This window comes from Erpetoichthys calabaricus, chromosome 6, assembly GCF_900747795.2.
Source record: "Erpetoichthys calabaricus chromosome 6, fErpCal1.3, whole genome shotgun sequence".
In the NCBI taxonomy this organism is placed as follows: Eukaryota; Metazoa; Chordata; class Cladistia; order Polypteriformes; family Polypteridae; genus Erpetoichthys; species Erpetoichthys calabaricus.
Genome location: NC_041399.2, coordinates 102801909 through 102828701, shown reverse-complemented (window position 1 = coordinate 102828701; position 26793 = coordinate 102801909). Strand labels below are relative to the sequence as shown.

The following is a 26793-nucleotide window of genomic DNA, read 5'->3' as shown; positions in this document are numbered from 1 at the left end:
CAGCATTCTGAACCAACTGCAACCTGTATCAGGGATTTGCTAACACCATAATACAATGAGTTACAGTAAATAAGTTGAGAATAGATAAAAGCATGAGTAACTTATTGTCTGAAAACACTAAATATGGGAATGTTAAATCACAGTTCCACTGTAAATGTTTTTTTATTAAGGGAAGGGCCCCCACCTCTACAATTTCGGGGGGATGAATTTAGCACTATGGCTACAAGTCTGTTGTGCCGCATGCTAAGAGGTACATTGCATTCGTTAGACGAGAGTATTCATATACAGGCAGTCCCCGGGTTACGTACGAGATAGGGACAGTAGGTTTGTACTTAAGTTGAATTTGTATGTAAGTCGGAACAGATACATAAATTTAATAAATGCTATTGCTGACCGACTGTAACCAAGTGCTCTGCCAATGAATGATGGAGTTTCACCTCTCTCTGACCTTTTTATTATTTCTACTTTATTTTCAATGGTGATGATTTTTCTCTTCTTTACTATATCACCAGCATTTGCATCAGATTTGTGTTTCAGAGACATTGTTGAAGGGTGAAGACAAAAGATTAAGATGAGCTCTTCTGCACAGCACTGTATACGCTATCTATCTATCTATCTATCTATCTATCTATCTATCTATCTATCTATCTATCTATCTATCTATCTATCTATCTATCTATCTATCTATCTATCTATCTATCTATCTATCTATCTATCTATCTATCTATCTATCTATCTATCTATCTATCTATCTATCTATCTATCTATCTATCACAGCAGGAAGGCACCAGTCCTCAACACGTCTGATGTGCTGACAAGAGACAACTTCCTGCTATGTACAAAACAGTACAAGCAGGCTTGCTATTGAGAATGAATGGGGGCATCGACAGGCAGTTCATCACCAGCCCACCTCACAGTCACCTCCACTACAGTATGCTGCCTGCAGCGCCTGCCCATCGAGAACGAACACGGTGCGACCAAAGGCGGGTAGTGAATCACCCCCATTCAATAGGCAGCCATCCGATGCACACTACAATGCTACCCCCCGCCGCCCTGTTCACCCTCAATGGCCTCCGGGTCACCGCTTGCAGCATTACCAGCTGCCCACCGAGAATGAATGGGGCAGCTGTGTGTGGTGGGCAGACAGTGAAACCGCTTGCCACCGGGAGCCACCCGAGGGACACTACACTGCGCCAGCAGCGAAATCGCCCCCCTCCAGCCTCCGTCCAGCCACCGTTCGCAGCATTACCAGCCGCCCACCATGGACCAACGGGGCAGCCGTGTGTGTTGGGTGGGCAGTGAAACCGCTTGCCGCCGGGAGCTGCCCAAGGGACACTACACTGTGCGGGCAGCGAAATCGCCTCCTTCCAGCCTCCATCCAGCCACCGCTTGCAGTGTCCACAGGCCGAAGATAACGGAGCGGCAGTTACTGAGGCGCATGCGTCGCAGCTATGGCCCGTTCGTAAGTCATAGGTCGGATGTCCGTAACCTGGGGACTACCTGTATTCATATAGTGCAACATAACTGACAAGATTTACCAGCTTATCTTAATTGGCTTTGATGTTATTAAGTAAATTGTAAATGTCAAACAAAACATCAAATCAACAGGTGTCTTTCCATCCTATTCCAAGACCTCAAAAATACTAAACAATTTTCAACACAGAATGAGAACCTGTAATTGATCCTCTGAAAAATACATTACAATTTCAAAGTGCTTGACCCTCCAATAACAATTATGAAATATCTTATGTTCCAAACCCACTTTTTAGCCATTTTTGCTTTCCTAAATACCATCAAGTGTAACACTAGAGGCTAATAGCATTTTACTTTCAATTGAGGAATAATCAAAATAACACACTGAAGGGCAAATAAAGAAAAATAACTATAGCTATTCTTAGTTAGTGTTTTCAGAGTTCCTTTCTCAGTGACTTCATTGTGATGATTCAGTCACAGCTCAACAAATACAGCGTTACCAAATTGCTGCAGGCCAGAATTGTTACATTCTTTACTCTTCAGCCAACACACTAGCACTGGGTACAGGTCATAAACTGCAAAGCTACCCACACCTGCTTTAAGATTTTGATACTTCTCAATTATTTTATTTTTACAGCAATTACAAAAGGCAGAATCATTGACAAGAAGTGCAAACATCTGGCTTTAAGACAGAATGCACAAATCTTTATCTATCTATCCATCCATCTATTAATTCATTTATCCTGTTGTTTTATAATCCCCCTTACTTTATTACTTTATAGATTTCTACAGGACAGAACTCATGCTCATAGGAACCATCTCTAGACACCAGGTCAATCTTGCAATCGTTTGTAACCAGTCGAAGAATAAACTGTTTTTACTCCTTGTCCTGTGTCAGTAGTCATTGTACCATATGATGAGACTTATTCCTCTCTCAGTTGTTTCATTCACTATTGTCATGTGTGCTGACAGCTCACAAAATTCATTGAAGATTGGATTGTCTGTTCACTGTCCTAGTGGTTTCATCAGAAACGAAGGAGACTTTTCTTTGTTTTTTTCCATAAGGTAACAGTTGTTCTAATAATTTCTGTGTAGATGGTGAATGAAGGAATAAAATAAAAACTGTAAATTCCATTTTAGTACCAGAATGTCTTCTGTTTCATATTTTGTTATTGCTTAGTAAGCACTTGGTCAGTTTAGAACCCCACATTAAGAGTATGTTCATAGTAACAATACAAATAAAATATTCAATTGGAGTGACCTCTAAATGTTTTACAAAAAGGCTGATATTTCACAGGTAAGCCAACTGTCCCTAATGAATGAAAATAAGTCTGGTGGAGAAGTGATTTTTACAAATATCAACACTTTGCATTGGTTTGTGGACCACCCTAATCTGCATTCATCCACCCATTTTTGAACCCAGCCAACACAATTCAAGGTTGTGGAAAATGGAGGTACTTGGGCACATCTGGAATCCACCCTGGACAGAGTAGTAGTCCACTGTAGGGTACACTTAACCAATATGAAATCACCAGTTAACCTAACATGGCACTATAAAATGGCAATGAAACATGCAAGTAAGAATTTCACTGTAATGGAGTAGAGAGTCAATGAAGAATAAATACAAATGGTGGAAACGTTCAGGTCCTCCAAGTCTGTTGTTTACTTTCTTCATCTTGTCTCATGTTGTTGGAGAATAAGGCAGCAACTCTCAATCCAGACAAAGATTAAATCTGGTAATTATACAAAGACTGTGGGGAGGATTCAAATCAAGTAATCATGCTCTATATTTATACTCTATATGCTGGGAATATGTATTTAAATATTCCATCTGTTCGTGTTTACTTGTCTGAGTGAAATAAACAGTGCTAAACTTAGCTTTATGTGAGCCAAGTATGGAGAATGGCTCTGGAAAAAACATCGACTATGGTAAAGTCGATGGGGACTGTTACAGAGATTCTTCACAAATAAAAATGGAGTTTTAGGGAAACATGAAAATGTACAGTCAAGCTTGAAATTGGACATGCGGGGAAGATATTAATTGAAAGCTTTTCTTGGTTGAAGCATGCGAAAGTATGAAGTGTGGTGGTGGTCTTTAAGCTACTCCAAGTTAAGTCCAAAGTAGATAAAAAGTACCTAGTGAGCAATGCTTGACCATGGCATATCAAATCAGACTTGATCAGACATATAACAAGAGGAAATTTGCATGAAGAGGGTCTGCAGGCTTCTAAAAACAATGTCATCAGAGGCTGTACTCAGGTCAAGTCAGAGACATGAAAGTTTAATCCATTCTAGGATTAAAAAGGGCAATTTAGGCATTATGGTTAAAAGCCACAGTCTTGTCAAAGTTATGAAAGAAAACAGCATGTTTTCCCCAAAAGACATATTTAAGAGCTCACAGAAATATAATGCAGAATTTGCTGGATGTATGGGATTGTAATAGCACTGGAAAAAAGATGAGAAAAGGCGGCTATGAAGCCTACCAAATTTCAAAGATTCTAAACTTAAGGACAAGAGTTTTGGCCTGTGTTACAATAGTGAACTGGGGGAATCTGCCCATGTATATTTCAGGAGATACAGTTGGCCCCTTTAATATGTGGGTGTTAGAAACAAAAGGTCAAAATAGAGAGAGCAAACAAAACCACACTTTAATATGTGCCTTAGAAGAGAAAGCTAGCAACTTGCTTTAAATGCAGCATACCATCAACTGTAGGTGTACCGAAGCCAGAACTGTTTAATTTCAGATGAAGCAATCTAAAGGAAGGACCCAACTTACATCCAAAGATTCAGCAGTGCCCCAATATGAATATCTTCCAACTGCACTTATTGACACTGTTGTGAATGGGTAGAAGCTCTTCATCTAGGAGACCTTCTGCTGATATATGCATTATATATGTATGTTAACAGTAACTAAATGTTATGAAGCTACAAAACATCATGACCATGACACTGATGCGTGTTAATAGAGTGTGTCCTAAAGTGTCCAAGGGTGAAAATCAGCATTAGGAGGGGAAGATATTTTACTGCTGACAGAAAGGGAGGTAAACCAGGATAGATCGCTAATAAACACTGTCTAGCATGAGACAAGAATTGCACACTGCCAAAGGGTTATCAGGCCCAGAGGTAGAAGAGTCTAAGCAATTTTGGCTACTTGTGGAGTTCAGATGCAACTCTTATATTTCCAGTGTGGTTGTAAGACCTGTGGAGTCACAGTGGGTCACCTCTAAAGTCAATCCTGGAAAAACTGAGTGGTCATGAGTAAGGAACTGTTAGTCTGTGCATCCTGCCTATTGTTTACTGTTGATACTAAATGCAATTTATATGCTTTATCTTAATGATTTTGCATTTAGAAATTTATACAGCGTTCAAAATAAACAGAAACTTTATTCACGTAGAAAAATTCATATTGAATTGAAAATAATATGCAGGTTTACATGGGCTCCAGGAAATCTTAGTGCACAGATATGAGAACTCCACAAACGTACCGTATCAGTAGTTAAAGTAACCTGTCCTACATCAAGAAATGGTGACTAGTGTAGTATAGATAGGTACATGTTATATAGAAATGCCGGACAGGTATACAAAAAGTGCAGAAGTGTAATTTAGATAAGAGGCTGATGCAAACAGCAAATGAACAAAATGTCACTGATAAAAGATATGTCTGTGCACACATAAGAAATTATGTATATTCTATAAAAATGGAGAAAGAATTAAGAATACATTAATCATTAGACCAACAGGAACCAGAGAACATGGCAAAATATATTTTACATTTAAATGGTAGTATGAATTGGCAGAAACAGAAATTGCAATGTTTAATTTTAAATAGCAAAACCCTGATCTGATGTTGAAAAGCAATAAAGAAATAAACTGCAACCAGGGAGCAGTGAGAGAGATTTTTTAAAAGACTATTTTGGAATACTTTTCACTTCACACGTTTTTAACTAACTACAAGCCTGTTTAGTCCAGCTTTTCTTTATATAACAGAGAACTTTGATTCTTCCTTTATAGGAAACTTTGCTCTGTCTTGACTGACTGTCTTTTTTCCTTTTAGTACAAAATGATATTTTTACAAAGATAGAAATGATCACAGTCTGAGAAATGGGGATGCTGATTTGCAACATTAAGAAGCATTTCTTTAAATTGTTATCCTGCCAAACCTTCATTGTACTGTACAATCGTAAACAGACATTTTCACACCACCATCGTCAATCAATGATTGCTCCTACCAAAATTTCATGAAACAGATTTTATAAGCAGTTAATAAGAGACATCTGAATTACAATTTAATCTCTAACTAATATGTATCCATGTTTAGTATCAGCCAGTACAATCTACTTTTACCCTGCTATAAATATTTTTAATCCTCTAACATGCCAGACAATTAAATGTTGAGAAATAATGGTGCCAAGAAAGTCAAAATTTGGAATTCTGAAGCAAAATATAATTTAGTTCAGCTAAAGATACAAGGTAAATATTTTCCAAATTTGTGTTTACTCACAGTGGAATTTTAAAGAATTCATAACGTTTTCATGTACAGAACAAATTAACTCTGTCTAACTCCTAATATAAAGATAAGTTAATGGTTATAGCTTTAAACAGAATTGTATCCATATAGGTTATAAGAAATAGCAATAAAACAATTTGATATGACTGTTTTTAGTTTAGGATATACTGTATCTCCCTTTTTTCCCATTTAAGGCAATTTGAGTAATAAGAATAACCCAGTGTAAGTGTAAGGTACCATTGATCAATTTTATAAAATTTTTTACTCTATTACAGCGATCACAGACAGTTGACACTTTCACTATAACATGGTGCAAGGCAGAAATCCAACCACGGTTAGGATGCCAATCTATTGCAGACACACAGCTCCATTGGGCTGAGTTAAAACAATAAAATGTACATTTGTGGGAAGTGGGGAGAAAGAGGAACACTCCAGTCCATGCTGACAAGGAGAGAATTTACAAACTGTTCATGAACACTAAGCCAGATCCCGCGAGTTATGAGCTAGCGGTGGTAATGATGGTGCTACCATGCCCATTATGTTAATATATTTATAGTTTTTAAAACAATAAATATCTACAGAAATCAATTTACTAAATAATTTAAATGCAAAACAAATCATGTCCAGCTGCTATTATAGTTTTAGATATATCACTTGGCTTAACATTTCTGTATTATCCCTGAATTTTCAAAGAATTTCCTTATTAACACTTTGTTTAGAATGACAACAACAAATTATTCAAGAATTAGAAGCAATGCTTTCTCCATGAAAATGGATTGAAGTGTCCATCCTGATCACACTATTTGAGTGTTTCATCAGCAGTTTCCACTACTTTCTACTCATGGGTGTTTGTGCTTCTCTGTGTGCTTCTTAACTTTGCTGAAATACCCAGTATAGCTGTAATGATTATTAATGCACATAATCTAGAATAACTGATAAGAATAATAATTTCTCTGCAACTCAACATCATTGAAATAAAAGAGCTGGTAGTGGACTTCCAGTGTGCCAAGGAGTCTCTGAGACCAGGTGGAGGATGTGGAATTGGTGCAGAGCTTGGGGGTTCACATAAACAACAAACTGGACTGGTCTGACAACATAGTGGTGCTGTACAAGAAGAGCCACCGCAGACAGTACTTGCTAAGGAGACTCAGGTCTTTTGATGTATGCAGCAAGCTGCTGGAAATGTTCTGCTAGTCCATAGTAGCCAGTGTGATGTTCTACGCTGTGGTCTCCAGGGGAAGCAACATGAAAAGAAGCACAATGCCTGAACAAACTTATTAGGAAACCCTGGATACATGGGAAGCTGTTGTGGAAAAAGAATGGTGGCAAAATTGGATGCCATCATGAAAAATTCCCTCCATACCCTTCAGGAAGTGCCCTATTGGTGCACTTTTAGACATAGGCTCATTTCACTATGGTGTGCTATCAAGCACCTCTGGGGGTCTCTTCCAGCAACTGTTATCAGGCAATTCAATGCTTTCTCCTCAAATAGTGTTTAATTTAATTTTGAAATTAATAATAGGTTTATCTATTTTTATTTTTTTATCAATTGATTGATTAATTGATTGACTGATTGATTGATTGACTGGCTGTATTATTGTCTGTATCCTTGTTTTTATATGTTTCTGCTGGCTTTATGCATCTGAATTTCCCCATTTGATGTCCCTACATTGATGGATTGAAGGCCAGAGGTCCACATGACATATCATCATCAAGTTTTTCCATGTGAAGCCTGAAAGCCATGAGGACTGATTGAGATCATTTATGTTAGGTAGAATACCTAGAGGGGGCTGGGTGGTCTCGTGGCCTGAAACCCCTGCAGAATTTGTTTTTTTTTCTCCAGCCACCTGGAGATTTTTTTTTGTTTTTGTTTTTTCTGCCCTCTCTGGCCATCGGACCTTACTTTTAATCTATATTAATTAGTATTGCCTAATTTTATTTTTATATTTTGTCTTTTTTCTCTTTCTTCATCATGTAAAGCACTTTGAGCTACATAATTTATATAAAAATGTGCTATATAAATCAATGTTGTTGTTATCTAATCTAATCTATTCATGTAGTTACATTGTCACTCATCTCTATCTTGACTTAGAAAAAGTGAGTTTGGAAGACATAAAAATCTTGAAACTTATACTGGATATTGTTTAATTGCAAAAAACACACAAGTCTTTCTCTACCTAGTATTCCTAATACAGTATGTCCCCAGAGTTTATGAATTCATAACAAAGATAAAACAAGGACTATCGGCTATTATGCACTGTTACACACATGAAAATGATGGTGTATCTATAATCAAGATTTCCGTCCAACACAGTAAAAACATCTTGATGCTGAGAATGAGGAGTAAACCCCCCCTTTTATCAGAATGTCTTTTCAACAGAAAACGCAATTGTAAAGTCTGTTTGTAATGGAAATCTTGATTTACTAATATAATTACACGTATGACTACTATCAAATCAATGTTTCCAGAACATTTAAAAAAATGTAACAGTTAACCAAAAGGCATTCACATCCTAAAAATGAGAAATTACACTACTGGAACCTAAATTAAAATATGAAGAAAAACTAACTGTTATTATTATATGCCTTGTATGTTTTTTTAATTAAACTTAATGCATATTTTAAATTGAAAGGTATTTGCCAGGAATAGGACTAATATACCATAATATTAAAATGTAATTAAAACAATTGCAATTTAAACTTTTTAAACATGGCTATAATGGGGTTTATTGTGTCCCTGGTCTTTGTCTCCTTTTAACTTGTTAAAATTTGAAACCTTATTTTGTTTAATCAGAGTTAAAACACATTGTACAACTGTCCATTTTGGTTGGCTCACCATAAGCTGAACACATGGATGACAAGAATGCTAGTAAGCAGATATGGAGATGATAAATCCTTCTATTTTTCAGGGCTGAGCTGGGAGAGTCTGAGAATACGTCAGTTTTTACCTAGGTGCTCAATAAATCCTGGTTTCACAGTAGAGTAGTAATTTATTGTTGAATTAAACACAAATAATAGACTTTGGAGATGATTTATCATCTATAGTCTGGGTGTCAAGCTCAAGGCCCCATGGCCTGATCTGCCCCTAAGACCTTTGTAAAGCATTCCCCTTCATCAATATTCAAAACAAGTTATGTACGGCTCGCAATGACCATTAGTTTTTTCAAAGACCCCCCCTTAACATGCATTTCAGGTATAAATAAATGCCATATATAATATGCAATTAAACTTGCTTTTAAAATGCATCTCGTGTCCGCTCATGTTTATCTGTGCAACACAGTGCGCCACAACGGCAAACCCGTACTAAGAATGGAAGCAGCTGCTCATATTGAGTCAAAATGGAAAAGAAAAGAATTTGACATCCCACGCAGCGATAAAGAACCTTAGTATTTTAACATGATGGCAGATATCTGACAGTCTCATGAAGGAGATGACAGGTCAGCTTCATGCATGCCAGCCGTTGCCACTCCATACACTTTTTAAAGCTGCATAGGTGCCAGGGCTGGCCACCCTTCCACAGCTCCCCTGACTTGATTGTTGCATGTGAATTTAAAACATATTTGTATTTTCATTCATGTTAAATTTGATTGCTGTCCACTTTCCGTGTGATCTGTCACCACTACATTTATGCTGTTTTTTTATTGTGGTTACAGTGATCCCTCCTCGATCGTGGGGGTTTGCGTTCCAGAACCCCCAGCAAAAGGTGAAAATCCGCGAAGTAAAAACCATATATTTATATGGTTATTTTTATATTGTCACGCTTGGGTCAGATTTGCACAGAAACACAGGAGGTTGTAGAGAGACAGGAACTTTATTCAAACGCTGCAAACAAACATTTGTCAGTTTTTTACTGACATTTTCACATTTTCCAAAGTTTAATGACAAGTTTCCATGACAAGACAGAGATGACAGTTCCGTCTCACAGTTAAAAGAATGCAACCATATCTTCATCTTCAAAGGAGTGCGCATCAGGAGCAGAGAATGTCAGAGAGAGTGAGAGAGAAAAGCAAACAATCAAAAATCAATAGGTGCTGTTTGGGCTTTTAAGTATGAATGTCAGAGAGAGAGAGAGAAAAGCAAACAATCAAAAACCAATAGGTGCTGTTCGAGCTTTTAAGTATGCAAAGCACCTTGTGGGAAGCATATCACTTGACAAATCAGCCGCAAGTACACCCAGCAAGGAAGGGAGCAATGTGAAGGTAGTCTTTAAGCATCCATATCCTCTAGGGTTGCGAACAGCCCCCCTGCTCACACCCCCTCCGTCAGGAGCAGAGAATGTCAGAGCAAGAGAGAGAGAGGGAAAAGCAAACAATCAAAAATTAATAGATGCTGTTTAGGCTTTTAAGTATGCAAAGCACCGTTCGGGAAGCATATCACGCAACAAAGCAGCCACCAATAAGCCCAGCAAGGAAGGGAGCAATGTGAATATAGTCTTTCAGCGTTTTTTGAAGAGCGTCCGTATCTTCTAGGGGTGCGAACAGCCCCCCTGCTCACAACATATTTAAGGAGTTTTATTTAATACGTAATACCTGCTCTGACTGGATATCGTCTCAGCCATCTGCCAATAGCGTCCCTTGTATGAAATCAATTGGGTAAACCAACTGAGGAAGCATGTACCAGAAATTAAAAGACCCATTGTCCACTGAAACCCACGAACCAGTGAAAAATCCGCGATATATATTTAAATATGCTTACATATAAAATCTGCGATAGAGTGAAGCTGCGAAAGTCAAAGCTGGTGTATATGGATATACATTGCTTTATATATAGATCCTTGCCTGTTTCCGGACTACTGCTCTCATGCTTTATGCGTCTATGTGCTATTTTCTCTTAATGCTAATTTTAGTCACGTGGGTGCTGGTAGCTTTTCTAAAGAAATATGCAAAGCAAAATATACAGTACATTGTATAAAATCAAAGAGGTACCAAGATGTCTCGTTTGTAAAGAAAATCTGGCAGGAGTTGTTTGTTAATATGTTCTGGTTCATGTTGAGTATGTATGGTATTATTTTTGGCCCTTAATAAAATGTTGCTTGATGTTCCTGTTCTAGAACAACAATAACAATAAGGACACAGTTAAAGCCACACTGAAATGATGTTAAAGCATATCAGGGAGTGTTCTATATTGACCCAGATAAAGTCTGGATATTAATTTAACTGAAAATGTGGGTCAGCAAATGAAAATCAATACTATACAGTGCCCATTCAGTCTGAGCAAATAAACAAATGCTTGGCCACTATGTGCAAACCTGGTAGAGGCTCATTATGGAAGACATGACTGGGAATTCTTAAAATGCTGGTGTAATCAAAGCAGGTCCAGGAATATCAAAGTGGCTAAAATATCTTCTACTTTTATAGACAGACCGAATGACTGATAGATAAAAGAATATGCAGATAAAAGTGTAGACGTTACATTATTCATCACAAGGGGGGAAATGCACTATATTTATTATTAATTTAGAAGAATTTTAAACTTGAACACTACAGTATATCATTATTTTTTGTTAATCAGTGCCTAAAATGCTAAATAAATACATTACAATTCCATATAATAGCAAAAGTACCAAAAGTCCAAAGAGGATATGGCCACTACAGCATATCAATTGATATCAGCAAATTAAATAACATAACAGGAAATAGAAAATCATCCATACAATTTTTAAACATGCTCAAGCATGGAAAGAGGGCCTATGTAGGCACACACACACCACATACACACCCCCAAGTCATTGGGATGTGGAATGAAGCCTGCATTTGTGAAGAACACCCAGACGTCAACAGTGAGAATGTGCTACCAAGCTGCCCAACTGGAAAATATTATCTTAAATTTATGTAAAGAAATGAAATGCATCGTGTAACGAACATTTCTGGGACTTCCTATACATTTTAGAGCATTCATTTTAAGGATAAAGATTATTTGGGAATGCTATAAAATGACAGCACCTAAATGCATAATACTAATAAGATCACGTCTGTTATGAGGAGGGCTTTGATTGTTCTCATCAACGACTTTCACGAATCCATTCACTGCGATTTTAACATTAAGGCCTGCAATGTTTCATACAGAAATAATTTGACAAAATACTTACCAACATTGGACATTTCAGGGACACTAGCCGTGTAAATGTCTTTAGTAAACTTTGGTTCATTATCATTGATATCATGAATTTTAATGATAAATTCAGATTCAGGTTCCACCGGTATTCCAGTTTTCTTATTTACAGCCTGAGCACGCAACATGTAGAAGGATTTCTCTTCCCTGTCGAGCCTCTTTGTTGCATGGATATCACCTGAATTCTCATCAACCAAGAACAAACTGCCAGCACCGTCCCCTGAAAGTATGTATTTGAGGGATCCATCGCCTTTGTCCTGGTCTGAATGCAGCTAAGGGAAAGAAAAAAAAAGTGACAATTGTTAGTTTTTTTTTTCTTCACTCTTCTCAGTACTAATTTGTTCAGTTGACACTTCCCAGTAAATTAGGTGTCTGCTTCTGAAACAATACGCAGTTGTTTAATTTATAATTTCCCTTGGCAATTAAGTAAGTATGTGACATGTAATTTTCTGTTGATCAGTCCCAATTAGTTTCTACAGGCAACTTTGTTAATGATAACAGTCATTGAAGCAAATTAATTCCTGTATCAAATATCATTAACAAAATCATTGCAAAGGTTATATTACTTTTATTAATTATTAAATGATGAATATAGTGTACCCAGTTCTTTTTTTGCAATTATTTGTTTGACAGTTTTGTAGGTTCATGTTTTAGCACACAGTGAAGAAGGTAACTCAGGACTTCAAGTCAAACCATTTTACTGTACTTTTTTTTTTTTTACCATCAACATGGTAAAACTTTGGAATCGATTGAATCAAGAAACCTTTAATGAGAGTGTTGTGTTTACTGCTTCTGCTGCACAGTTCAAAGAGTCTGGATTTGAATTCTGTCTGGTCACTGGCAGTGTGGCAGTTGCACATTCAGCCTCTAGGGTTTCTTTGTTTACTAACTATAAACTGGCCTAAGTATAAGTGAACAGCATTGTCTTGAGTCAAAGTTATTATTGTTAGGAATAACTATAATGAAGTTGAAAAGTATTCATAAAAAACATTTTCATAAACTGAAGTAAAATAATTAAGAAAACCAAGATGAAATACTTAAACTATGCCAAGCCACTACAGCAGTTGAAAAGACTAAATGAAATAAAATAATAAATTACAAAACATGTATTAAGTTTTTGCCATGTCCTGACTTATGCCTAGACTAACAGCAAATGTATTATGATTGATGTTTATTAAATTTTAAAGAATTTTCATGACCCTATTTGGATGTGTGATAAGTGGTCCGTGGCTTAGGACAGATTTTTAAATAAATCAGGAAGTAATTGTGTCTGGGGATGTGCGGGTATGCATGAGTGCGCTTTGCTCCGGGACTGATTGGGGTGCTTGACTGATCAAGCACACACGTGCGGAGAAGGGCAGAACACTCAGGTGCGCCTCGTTTGCTCCTCGGAAGTAGTGATGTATCACATCTGTACCCAATCACAAAGGAAAGATAAAAAGGAGCCTGCATGGAAGGACAAGATTAGAAAATCAAAAAGAAGGACAGAAAGGAGGAAGAAAAAGAGGAGAGAATGGAGGTCAAAATGAAAGAAACAGAAAGAAGCAGGACTGATAGAGCCTGTGCAGAAAAGGTGCTAGTGGCTAGCGAGCTTCGGGGTGAGGAGCTCTGCTCCTATAGAATGATGCTGGGGAGTAGAAGCGGCCAGCTATGCAGTGTCTCCCACTGATGATCAAGAACTGGTGATGGGAGATGGGTGTGTGGCTCAGTGCGTCACCTCATGGTTGCTGCAGGCCTGGTAATAGGGACCTGAGCCTGGACTTAAAGGTAGACTGCTCCTGTCGGTGTCTTCTTCCCTAATCCTGTCCATACCTTGCAGAAACAGGAGACACCATGTTTTAGAGGGAAGCATTTGGGCTCACATTTTTTTGCAAACTGTGTCTGGATTTAATCCCTATTTATATTGAATTACTTATTTGAAGTATTTTCAACCCTCCATCGATTTCACGATTTCATGGATTATTTGTTTATTTATAGAAGAAATTCTGATGTACTGCACTAATTGCTCTTTGTATTATTAGGTTAGATTTGTTAATAAAAGAACTGACACTTTTACACCTACCCCTTGCTATAAGTATGTATCCTCATTTGCCTGGCTCATCTCAGTTCATTACTATCGATGGTTCAGATTCAAGAGGCACCGAGACACAACAGGGAGCATGGAGCAACCCGGACTGTCACAAGCTGATCTTTATAAGTAATTATAGTTTTTTTTCAGGTCACAGAATTTATTTCTAATATCATTTACTTTTTACAATGTAGCTTTCAGAGAGTTATGAATTTTTTTGTGTTCACTTGTATGCCATTTTGATTTTCATGAATGACACCATTTTAATAGTCCCAAGGCTAGAACATTACTAGAACACCCTCTTGATTTCAGGGGATATGGCATAGGAGGTTGCAGCAACCAACGTCATTGATGCGGCGGATTAAAAGGTCACATGTGAAGACCTTTCCTCATCTAAGTTTGTGAATAAATCAAAACTAATCCCTGTGTATTTATTGTTGTGTTCTTTATTATTGAAAGATCCATTTGAGACTTCAACTTTGACTTTGAACTTTGATAAAACAAATCCTCAGTTACAATGTTTTTGCTTTTATTTATTGATGTTTCTTCTCACAGTCACCATTATTGTTCAAAGTTTGTCAGCCTATATGGAAAACACCATGGGCTATAGGGGCACCAAAAATAATCAAAATATGTACATAAATATCTGTTTTTTGTTTTTCAAATAAATATTCCTGTAGCTGGGGTCTGGTCAATCAAGTCCTCTTTAACCCCTTTACAATTCTCTACTGTTAGCTGTACATACAGTATACCATCATCCCCAAGTTTATTCATCTCAGGTGAACTTTAACTTGTGGGTTTTCTGTGATATTTGACCAGATTTGCAGCAGCAGAGAGAGCTGAAAGTGTACTGTCTAAATGTAATGGAAAGGAATAAAGTGGTTTACTGAGCTATAATAGTTACAGTCTTCAGAAATGGACCTTGACAGCACCATAGATCACAGATCTAATGATATTGAAATTGATGATTTTACTTAAATGGTAAACTAGTATACTATTTTTAAATGTGTGTGGTATCACAAGAGTACTGGGTAACTTTCAAAACTGCCATTCACTAGATCTCTAGGGCACAAAGCAGATATATCAGAAATAGAATATCCCTTACAAAATTTCAGTCTTTACATAAGTGATGTAGATGTAATTGCGAATGATCCGAACAGATATGAAGCACATATTGAAGTGTGCACACATGGTCTGATGTCAGTTATCACAATATTCTGGCATTCTCTGCACTTAAGGGGTAATTGAAAAGTCTGGAGTTAAAATATGCTGGTCAACAAAACCTTTATCAGAAACATCTTTTGGATGATACATATTTGAGCTTACGCCTGTGGCGTTTGCATTTCGTTGACAACAATTTACCTGCCACTTTGCACAGTAGTATAACACAGTATAAAACACTGTATAAAACAGTATAAAACCATTCCAAGATGACAGACAAATTTACACTCCTGTAACAGAATGCCATGATGATAAATCACTTGTGATTTGGAGAAGTCATTTGGCAATGAAGCAATACAAACTATACCTCATATAATTACTAAGTTGGCCATACCACTACTCAACAATATGTGAAGTTTACTGGTTTCTTGACAAAAGTCTTTACAGTTGGCAAAATATTGAAAAACTAAACCTGCTAATGTGTGTTTATTTTCATTTTATTTTTGAACTAGCAAAAGTACTCTGTGTTGCCTGGGTATAAAAAAACAGGGACAAAAAGTAATTGTTTGGAAATTCAACATAGCTAAACACCACCCATGATGAGTAAACATGAGACAAAATTTGTAATTTAGTGAGGCAATAAAACCGTTATCCAAATCAATTCAGAAGATAAAGGTGATAAGACTCCAGGTCTTATGCTGCGTTGCATTAGAAATGGAAAGTCGGAATTTCCAAGGTCCAAGTAGGAAGTTTCAATTGGAAAGCTGCCACAAGTCGAGTTCCCTGCTTGGAAAATTGGGAGGGCCTCACCATTCCTGACCTCAGAATATAATCTTGCATCAATAGAAATGAAAGCTGTAGTAGTATACTGTCAATTTGCACTTCTGTCTATTTGTGTTTCATTGAATCAGCTGAGCACACAGTACTGTCCAACTTCTAGTTGTGGACATTTTTTGGATTTGCAAAATACAGCGTAATGTGTTTGGTTCAGAAGTTGTCTGTATTCCAAAAGAAGAAGCACAATAGCTTTTCTTGGAATCTTCTGAATTGGTTTTCCAAATTTTTTATTGAAATGTTGTGAACTCAGGTGTGGCGTCATTCCTAGCTCCTACATCTGACTTCCAAGGTAAATAGAACACAGCATTGGATGAGATCCCACTTACAAAACTGTGTTTGTGCTGAAGGTGTCCTCGAAGCAACCCCAGCACACTCTCCCGGCCTGATGGGAATTGTATTCCCGGTGCTGTCGCTAGTTTTTATTTTGCCTCCCTCTCATTAACACCCCTTGTCTAATATGCTATATTACCAATTTTTTACATTGGAGAAATGGCAACCTAATTAAATTAGATGGATGGAAAAATGACTGCTAGATGAATGGAACTATGCAATCAAAACATTGCCCTGTGGATTTTTTGTTTTGTTTTACAGTATAGGTCACAGAAATGCTGGTTGGGTCTTGAATTGTCCTACAGAGAACATTGCTGTTAATGTTGCCAATCTCAGTATAATTCAAGACTCTACATACAAAAATGCTTCATTTTATAAGAATAGTTTTGACAAGAGTGGAATATTTATGCCATCATAGCTTGTCAGCCCCTATTCACCTAATTTTGGTTGAGAACATGGGAACAGCATATTCAGCCCAATTTACACACTTCCTATATTGTCCCTTCATGTGTTGGACATCTTCCCAAGGAATTTTATGACGACATAAACATAGTACACTATGTATACGTTTTTTTTTCAAATTGTTTAAGTGACTTGCACAGTGAGTGAAAGGCAGGGATTAAAGACTCTGTCTTCTGCCTTAAAGTCTTATAGTATGTCTTAGCCACTAGGCCACATTGCTTATTTAACTGAACATCTGTTTGCTTTATGGTCTTATCTCATGCACATCTGTGGATAACCCTTCTTTAAAATCATTTCATGCACTCAGTCTTAATAATAAGATTGAAATATGATGAGGCCACAACTAAGAAAACGGATGCAAGATTAAAATCAATCAAATATGAAATATTTCAATTTAAATATAACATCTTTTAGAGTAAAGTGAATGAATCCATGCAAAGGATAACAAAATACTCATGAGACATTGCATTATCGAAAGCTGCCGTAATCACTGGGAAATCAACACATTCTATTCAAACTTCTGAATACTTTAACTAATAAATGCAGTATTTTTTCAGTTCTGTTATTTTTGAGGCTCGCTGGATTTTAGTTTTCACGTTTGCATTTAAAATCTTGGCAAGTGTGTCATTTTAATCTAGGGAGGGAAGTTCTGGTATTGTTTATTTATCCCTTTAGATAACTCAATGTGTTAAGACAAATGAGAACTGTGGGAGATAAAATCTTCATTATCAGTTGAGTATGTCAGTGTCAATTGTGCGGAAGAAGCATATCAGATGCTTACCGTATGTTATACCAAGGAAACACAATGCAACTGAATACAATGTTTAGGTTAATGAGACCTTCACTGGTTGATTATTGAAAAAAAATCATATGTCAGGGCACCCTGCAGTGTTTAATGATCCTCTCACTGTACCAAGTCAGTCAATCTATAACTGATGTCACAACCAGGGACTTTGTAATAGTCCAGGATATCAGAAAACACCAAAATGAAATTACCTTGTCTTTTATTGATGACGATGGTGGACAATTTAAGTGCTCACACACAAAGTGGTCTCAAGGGCCAAATGGGGCAGGGCACAGGAACACTGGCTGGTGGGGGTGAGTGTTATGAGTTAGCAGGGAGTACTGATGAGGGATGAAATAGTTACCTAAATGGCCGGTGTTGATAATTAGCATTCATGTCATCTGTATCACCAAGTTTGTCCCTGTCGCTGCTTGTTCTGTCCATTTTTCCATTTTTTCTTCCAAAACAGTTTTACTTTTGCCACATTCCATAATACTTTTTAGCTAGCAACTAAACACATAGTGTAGGATAAAGATTCCAGTTTTGAACAACGCTTCTCCTATTAATTTCAATTTTCATTATGAATAAAAATATAAGTTTTGTAAGTTGCTTAGTTAAAATAATGAAATGTGCATGTATTTATATTTTATGCATGTGTAAAATGGGAATTCAAGTTTTTGGAAGGGGAATCTGGTTAATGTAGTGTCCTGTCTTGTGATGGCGCTGCTCACACCTCTGATTTTCCAGGCGTTGCCCACAATGCGACAAATTCATTAGTACCTTGTTGAAATTTCAGGAGGTTAAACATAAAGCTGATTTTGAGTCAACGTGTCATGTGCATTGTGTTAAAATAGGTCCACAATTGCTATTAATAAAATCCTACTGGATATTTATTATTGAAACTGTCTTTCATTTAAGCACTGTGAGGGCTGCAGCCTATCCTGGCAGCATCATAAGTAACTCTTAGTGGGACATTAACACATCAGAGAGTACACTCATACCGGGACAAATAAACTAACAAATAAAGGGAGAAAAAACATAACACCAGTTGAAGCTGAAAAACATGACAAGACTAAAAGTGACCAGCCTGGGATGTGAGCTCAACACACAAACTGACTGTTATGCACTTAACTGAAGCATATTGTCCAAGTCCAAAATTTGCACACACTCCGTCAAGTAGGACAACCGTGTCATTTGGGCAATCCTGATTATATTAAAGAAATATTCACACAGCAGTGCTGTTATTTTAGACAAGTTGGAGACTCACACATGTTGAAAAATACTGCCTGTCCACCTAAGAGTCATTGTGAGCTGAACACTAAATATTTTGTAAGTTATAGCCGAACTGAAGTTATCTGAATAGTTATATAAAGTTCCATTATAAATTATTTTGCAAATTAACACGGGCTCCAGAAACTGAAAAAGTAATAAATCTATTTTCAAATAGGAACCTGAATAACACAGAACTAAACAGAAATGGATACCTAAGATAAATAGGTGAACTAATATTGCATAACACTAATACTAAATACTGCTTAATAACATAAATGTTGTAAATCAGGAAGCATTACATTTGCATAATACTGAAAGTTTGTTTTAAACCAATTTATAAGGAAGGGAATAAAAACTTATCTTGCAGCAACCTGAATAACACATTTGATGTAAAAAAATGTTCTGCTATGTAAAATGAATACATTGTTCTACACATCATGTTCTAAATACAGTAAAAAAAATGTTTTAAATCAACCAATAAGAAAACAATAAATTAACACACCTCAGTTCTAAATATTTCTAATTACAAATACGAATCAATCAACACTATAGGCTGTTAACTTACCACATGAATTTATAACTGATTAAAATATGACACAACATTGGTAAATAAAAATCTTTGATAATAAGACAACATGAGTATTTGACTTTCTACATAAACATTTAATGACATAAACTCTGGGAATCGAAAAATGGCACTGTGATACAGAGATTCTGGCTTAATTACTCTTTGTCCTTTTTGTTTTTTGCTAATCCACTATATAAAAATCTGTACTGTGCCTTTCTGTGTGTGTGTGTGTGTGCGTTTGTATGTGTGTGTGTGGTCCCTGCAAGCCATGTGATGTGTCAGTTTTTTTTCGGTCTGATTGTTTAGTTTTACTTTGGTTGCTCAGTTGAACACAATCGAGACAGGACGCTTCAGGTAAGAGAGGCTGACATCAACAAAGATACCAACAGAAGGGCATAAGTATGGGAACTGAAACATGGGAATTATTCTCAAGAAAATAAATTAGGGTAATGGGAGCCGTCTACCTTTGATGTTAGTCAAAAAAGCAGAAAGAAACTGAGCAATGCACCCCAAAATGACAGAATCTGAGAAGCGGGCTTTATGATACATAACTGGGAGAGGAGGAAGAGGCAGAAAAGGCTGGTTGAGACACACAAGGATACTGAAGAAAGGTTTAGGATGAAAGCTGATGGTGTAAGGCAAGCTCTATCAAATATCAAATTTTTAAATTTACTCTATTTATCTGTGTTTGAGAGGCAACACAGATAGTATTAAACCTAGGTTATAAATCTAATAATTATTTTAATAACCACTAAAAGAATTAATCTGACTGACAAGAAATTCAAGAATATCTGTTGTATTACAGGAATTATGAACCCACTTAATCCAACACATATTGGACACTCGAATGTCTGGAGCTGTTAAGGAGAAACTCTGAGCACACCACCAACACGCCACCCAGTAAAAGTAATACAAATGGGACCAGGAACTGTGCTTAATGTATATTATTTTCAAATAACATTACTAATATTATTGCTCTCTCTCTATTTAATAGCATGTCTCTCTCAAACTCACTTTATATATGAAATAAAAAATGCATATGCTGCACGTTAAAATACACTACACAGTATCTGAATAAATATAAAACACTCACTATTAATTTATTTCTACACAGACTGGCCACTGAGCAGCACTCTTAAAGGGACAAACAACACCTTATCTTTTAAATATCAACTGTCCACCCAGTCATCTTTTTGTTTTGTATCATCACTTTAATACAAATATACATTTTTACTTCACCTTTCCTTAATACTGTAGATAATCAGTCTTAATTTCATTTAACAGTTTAAACTTCTCATGCATACTTAAAACATAATCACTGGCAGCTTAAATGACCAATGGCCTTATAAAATGACTTTTGCCTTTCAGGGAGCAGGACATCCCTAAACACCTGCCATAAAATACTGCACTGAATCATAGTCTTATGTATAAATCACAAACAGATTAGCATTAATCCCTTTAAGACCAATGCTTATTTCTGACTGTTTTCAGTGATGTGTTTAAAAGTGTGCATCTGTAAGGTTTATAAGCAAATGCAGTACATCAAACTAAATACCAGACTCTAAGCTATAAAAATGTGCCATTTGGGGTCTTGAGAAATCATAATCTTGTCATCTGTATAGAAGGGGAAAAAAAATGTGTGCAAGCGTTGCATGCAGCAAAAAATGATTCTGTCAGGATTTATTTCAAAGAAAGCCCTCCTTGGATGATAGCTTAACAAATAATATCAAGCAAAGGATAATCAGCCCACTCAAACAACACTTATGTCAGACAAATAAAAGGCATTAAGCACATATCAAAATCTAGTTAGATGTTTGCCTTTAAGTAATAAAGTTATAAGGTGGAAATTGGTTTACATTGATATAAATATTTATTCACTGAGTTTTATGATATTTCTTTGAAAGTGTTATGCTTAAAACATTGCTTTTTTTCCCATTAGTGTTTGTTTTGCAAGGAATAGCCTGACCACCCTGCAATGGGTTGGTTCCTCGTCTGGGGATCTCCACAACACTGGAGGTTTAGAAAATGGAAAGAAGGATAGATGCGTGGAACAACCCCATAATTCCCAATAACTGTACCCCTGTTATTCATACTTAGAATATCATTCGAGGACCACAGACTCAAAGAGGCACTCATTAAAAAACTATATTTTATTTATTTTTGCATATCTGCATGTCTCCACTAAATTATAGTGAAAAGCTGCAAATTAATTGTATCAACACATATAATTTTTTCATAAGGTTTATTACCACTGGGTTTGACTGTTTCCATCAGTAATTCTTCACAAGCAACCTGTGTACTTTTGGTTTAGCACCACAAACCACTTCTACATACATACATACTATGAAAAACAATTACTGCCTTAGACATGTCCATCCATCCATTATCCAACCCGCTATATCCTAACTACAGGGTCACAGGGGTCTGCTGGAGCCAATCCCAGCCAACACAGGGCACAAGGCAGGAAACAAACCCCAGGCAGTGTGCCAGCCCACTGCAGGGCACACACACACACACACACACCAAGCACAATTTAGAATCGCCAATGCACCTAACCTGCATGTCTTTGGACTATGTGGGAGGAAACCAGAGTACCCAGAGGAAACCCATGCAAACACGGGGGGAACATGCAAACTCCACGCATAGAGAAAGCGAACCCGGGTCTCCTAACTGCGCCACTGTGCTTCCCCTTAGACATGTATGAATTATTTATCCATTTATCCATTTTTTGAACCTATGCGTCATTATTGAGCCAAAGGAAGACTCAGCCCATCCTGGCAGAATTAGGGGCAAAGCAGGAACCATTACAAGTGACATTTTACAGGTGGCAATTTGTAGCTTCAGTTCTAATAATGCATATACATTATCAGGCAGAGTACTACTATTTCACATCTCTAATGACGTATGCGCACTTTCTTTTGGTGTGAACTTAGCATTCTCATCCTAAGCTAATATGGGTTCCCTAGGTGGCCTTTATTGGGTGTCTCAGTCAGAGCCCCAAACCAAAGACACGATCATACAGACACAAAACCCTGGTTCAAACAAGAGTTTATTTCAAAGAAATACCTTACATGGGCTCTGTCCAATATTAAACAATCCTCCTTTTTTATTTCTTTTCCTCTAATTCTCCTCAGGTGAATGTTTTCCTCCTCTCCCGATTCCATCTCAACTGGGTAAAGTAGAAGGCTCCTTTCATTCCAGCCCCAGGAGTACTGGTATTTCCAGTAGTGAGGAAGCACTTCCGGGTCTGGTGGAACTTTCATCTCACAAGGAAGTACCCTCCCAACAACACCCTCTACCATCTTTTCGGGCTCCTTTCCGGAGTTACAAATCCATTTCAACCCTGGGTGGTGTTCAACAGGAGCTTCGCCAGAGGGATGCTGCTATACAGTGTACAGGTGGAGCAAACAGTCCAGGGAGACAGTCACCACCTGCCTTTCCATTATAACTTCTCCACTGGCAAAGGGGACACCAACCATCCTGGTCAGAACACCCATAAACCAATGTTCTCAGTTCATTGTGAATTTCAGTGTTTTAATTACTCCTTATTAGCAATAAGATGTAAAAGACAAAGCAGCCAGCAGTTCTCCAGCTAGCTTTTTTCCAATTACATCTGTGTGTGTTCATCATGCACGGTTTGATTTAATAAAACACTTAATAGAAAAATGTGACAGACTGAAAATGATCTGTTTTAGGCTTCAAATCATTTGGATGATATCCTTGGAAAGGAAAAAAATCTACGATATAAAAGCCTTACATTGCACAGACTAACAAGCCATAAAATTAAATAAGGTCTGAGATTGGCAATGATTGGTTTCTAATTAAGCAATTGGGTTGGAATGAAAACCTGTAGCCACTGCGGCTCACCAGGACCGACATTGCCTACCCCTGTTTTACATCTTATTGCTAATAAGGAGCAATTAAAACACTGACTGCAGCAGTTTAAGATTGAAATAAGCAATTAAGGTTGGAGAACCTTAACAAGCGAGACCACTAAAATGAAGCATTAAAATGTCACTTAAGCAATATGTGCTTCATCAGCAATAATTGAGTTCTCGTTAAGGAACTGGGTTGGAACAAAAACCTGCACATACTGTGGCACTCCAGGACCGACATTGCCTACCCCTGCCCTATAAGATAGCAGGCTGCTTGCTGCTTGTGCTGATCGACACATTTGCAAAACAAAAGTCGCTGATGAGGAAAGGTGCAAAGGAATTTAAGATGGCCTGGGATTATGACTTTTTTCATAGGCTTCAGGGAGTCTAGTGTTAAAAGAAGACTGGCTATGCGCTTCACTTCTGTGCTCGTCTTCCTCTGCAGCAACCTTTCAGGGCTAGGGATGTAGATTTAGCTTGGAAAGTGCTATTATCAACATTATTGAATACTGATTTACAGATATGAATTGCTGTCTCTGTTCTTTAGACAGCTAGACAGTGATAACTGAACAATGAAATCTAATGACAAGAACTGAACAGATGTTATAGGCATATATTTATTTTTAATTAGGCTAACGTTTAGTATGTTTAATACAAATATTTTCACATAGGCAGATTGGTAGCATAGAGCTGTCATTCCAGCCTCACAGTGTCACGTTCTGCATGGAGTTTGCACTTTCTCCCTGAGTACTTTTGGATAGATTGGTATCAATCAGTGTCAGTGGGTTAACCCACTCAAACACATGGTCCTCAGTTCTTTAATCACCATATCCTCAGTGAAAGCAACTCTATGTGTAAAATATTCAAAAATTGGTTTGTGGTGCTTCAGTCTGTTTCGTTGTGGTTGGGCTCTATTCTCTGCCTTTTTTCATTTTGGGTATTTTTTTTATCATGTATGCACACGATAACACCACGGACAGTATAATGTGCTGGTGGGTTGGCTCTTTCAAAAACCTAAGGCATTTATTAAAAATACAATGCAATCAGTTCAGTTCAGAATTATTGTCAATTCTTCTAAGTACAATGAAACTCTTACATGCACTTTTCAACATGACACTAGCACTTGGTGTGAATCTCCTTCTATAGAATATGTAAAATAACAACACAGAATGTAATAGGTGAAGAGATGGCACTGTTTAAGGAAAAATAATATGACATGAGCACCCATTGCAGGCAATACCAGAACATAACCACTGAAGAAACAGAATTGCAGAAGCAAAAGTAGAATAATAAGCAGAATATAGCTCGGCAAGGGAGGTTGTTGAGATTTTGGGGGTTGCCATAACTCCACACACTGTGCCTTGTGTGAGCAGACAAGCAACACAGAAATGCATCTTTACCTTGAGAAAACAGTACTAAGAATCTGTGATAAAATGTATTATTTCCAGTTTTCTTTTGTTGTCACAAGCATGCCTCAGAAATGCAAAAGGCACATTAACTTAAATGGAAAACTTTTCTGCTTCAAAGTGGATATATTTATTAATTTTTTTTTCACATTCTTACCTATTTTTCACACTGGGATGTTTTTTTCACATTAGACCCCAGCATCCATTAGATCCATTGGCAGGCTATGTTTATTTTTTTTTTTTAATTACCGTATATACTGCGGATAAGTTCTTCAGTAGATAAGTCGGGGCTTGATTTTACTGTATAATTTCTGGTATTTTATAATGTCGGTCGTATAAGTCGAATGCGGAAACTCACGCTATTGGTCCAAGAGATTATGATATGCTAACGCCCACCTGAGAGAGTAACCACGGAGCGCACTGCCTTTTTCTTCTATGTATTGTGTCTACGTGACCACACGGTAATACCCAAACTATTCCGAAGCAACGTTTGTACTGTTTTGTGTTTTTTGTATCTCACACCCTCATACACCTTTATCATAAGAGCATCCCTTATCTACTATGGAGTGTTCGATCAGAAGAAAAGCTGGTTTTTAAATTAAATTAAAAGTCGTTGAAGTGGCGAAAGAAATTGGTAACTGCGCTGCTGCCACAAAATTCGATGTGTCTGAGAAACTAGTGTGAGATTGGAGGAAGCAAGAAGATGTAAAAAAAAAAAAAAATTAAACTTAAAATGTAAAATACACGTGAGTATATATGGTAATAAAATATGCTTCACTTTAGAACACAATATCATGTGACTTATTAATTTATACCATGATTGGCAGGAATTAACTTTGACTTGAAAAATATCAAACCTAACTTTAAAAGTTATGGAGGTATTGAATATAAGGGCAACAGATGTATGCTGTGTAGAAAACAAGATGAAAAGAAAAATGGACAACATTTCTTATATGAGTGGAATAGGTTGAAGAGTTTTCTGAGAGAGAAGCAGTGATGGAAGTGGTAGAAAAATGGGTAGATAAATCTGTCAAGTTGAAGGAAGAAAAAACAATGTCACATTAAGAAACTTTTACAGTGATTTTCAGTCACATCCTTCATTTACGTAATCTTTGTAAGTTGTAGGCAGTCGACACCGCGCTACAGCCAGTCGTCTAGTCTGACACACACAATGACTCACCCCAATTAGACTGCGACTCGCTAAAAATAAAATCAAATAAGTTTGATTTTGTCTGTTGTCATAGGATTAGGCTCTGTCTGCATGACAGCTGACAATTAATGATTGCTAATCTGTATGAAGAATGAATATAATTCAGCAATGAGGAATAAGGAATGTGGGTGCTTTGGCCCTCACAAACAGAAGACCAGCTCATCTGTCTGGTGCCTTGTGTGTTCGATTACCACAACAGAAAGACAAAAAAGAAAAAAGGGCTGAACTCGACACAGCTGTTAACACTTCGTATAGTGCTGGCTCAGTCAGACAGCATGTTATTGGCTGTCACAAAAAGGGACGAGCGTGACTGCACTGGAAGATCGGCACTCAGTCAGTACATGTGACGTAAACAGCTATTTTCATTCAAATTGACATAATTTGGCTATGAGATCGCCGACTGCAGTAGTAATCTGACATACCCCACTAATGTGACATCAGCTATGATTTGAGAATACTGTGCAAGTGACAGAGAGTATTGTACTTTTACACATATCCTCCACAATTTAATCAAAGGGACCAAGAAAAACATACCAGGTTGGCTGTTGACGATTACTAAGGATGCATCATCAGGATGTGGCTAAAGCAGGTGGCGACTTGTATTGACATGTGGGAATTAGTGCTGATGGTTATGGGGGCGTTTGCAAAGGGTTTCAACACTGATACAGTATGAGAAATGTAAGGGTACCAGAGTTTGAGGACGAATTGGCCTTGTGCAACAAACTGTGC

At 37.2% G+C, this 26793-nt stretch overlaps 1 protein-coding gene across 2 annotated transcripts in view; it reads right to left on the bottom strand.

Annotated features, from left to right (window-relative positions):
* LOC114653473 (cadherin-10-like) overlaps positions 1-26793 on the bottom strand; it is a 161896-nt gene that overhangs the window by 55136 nt on the left and 79967 nt on the right. For both annotated transcript variants that reach the window (XM_028803820.2, XM_051929362.1), the window contains exon 3: positions 12069-12363. In XM_028803820.2, coding sequence (XP_028659653.1) covers positions 12069-12363 — 295 coding nt within the window. The remainder of the gene's footprint in view (positions 1-12068; positions 12364-26793) is intronic.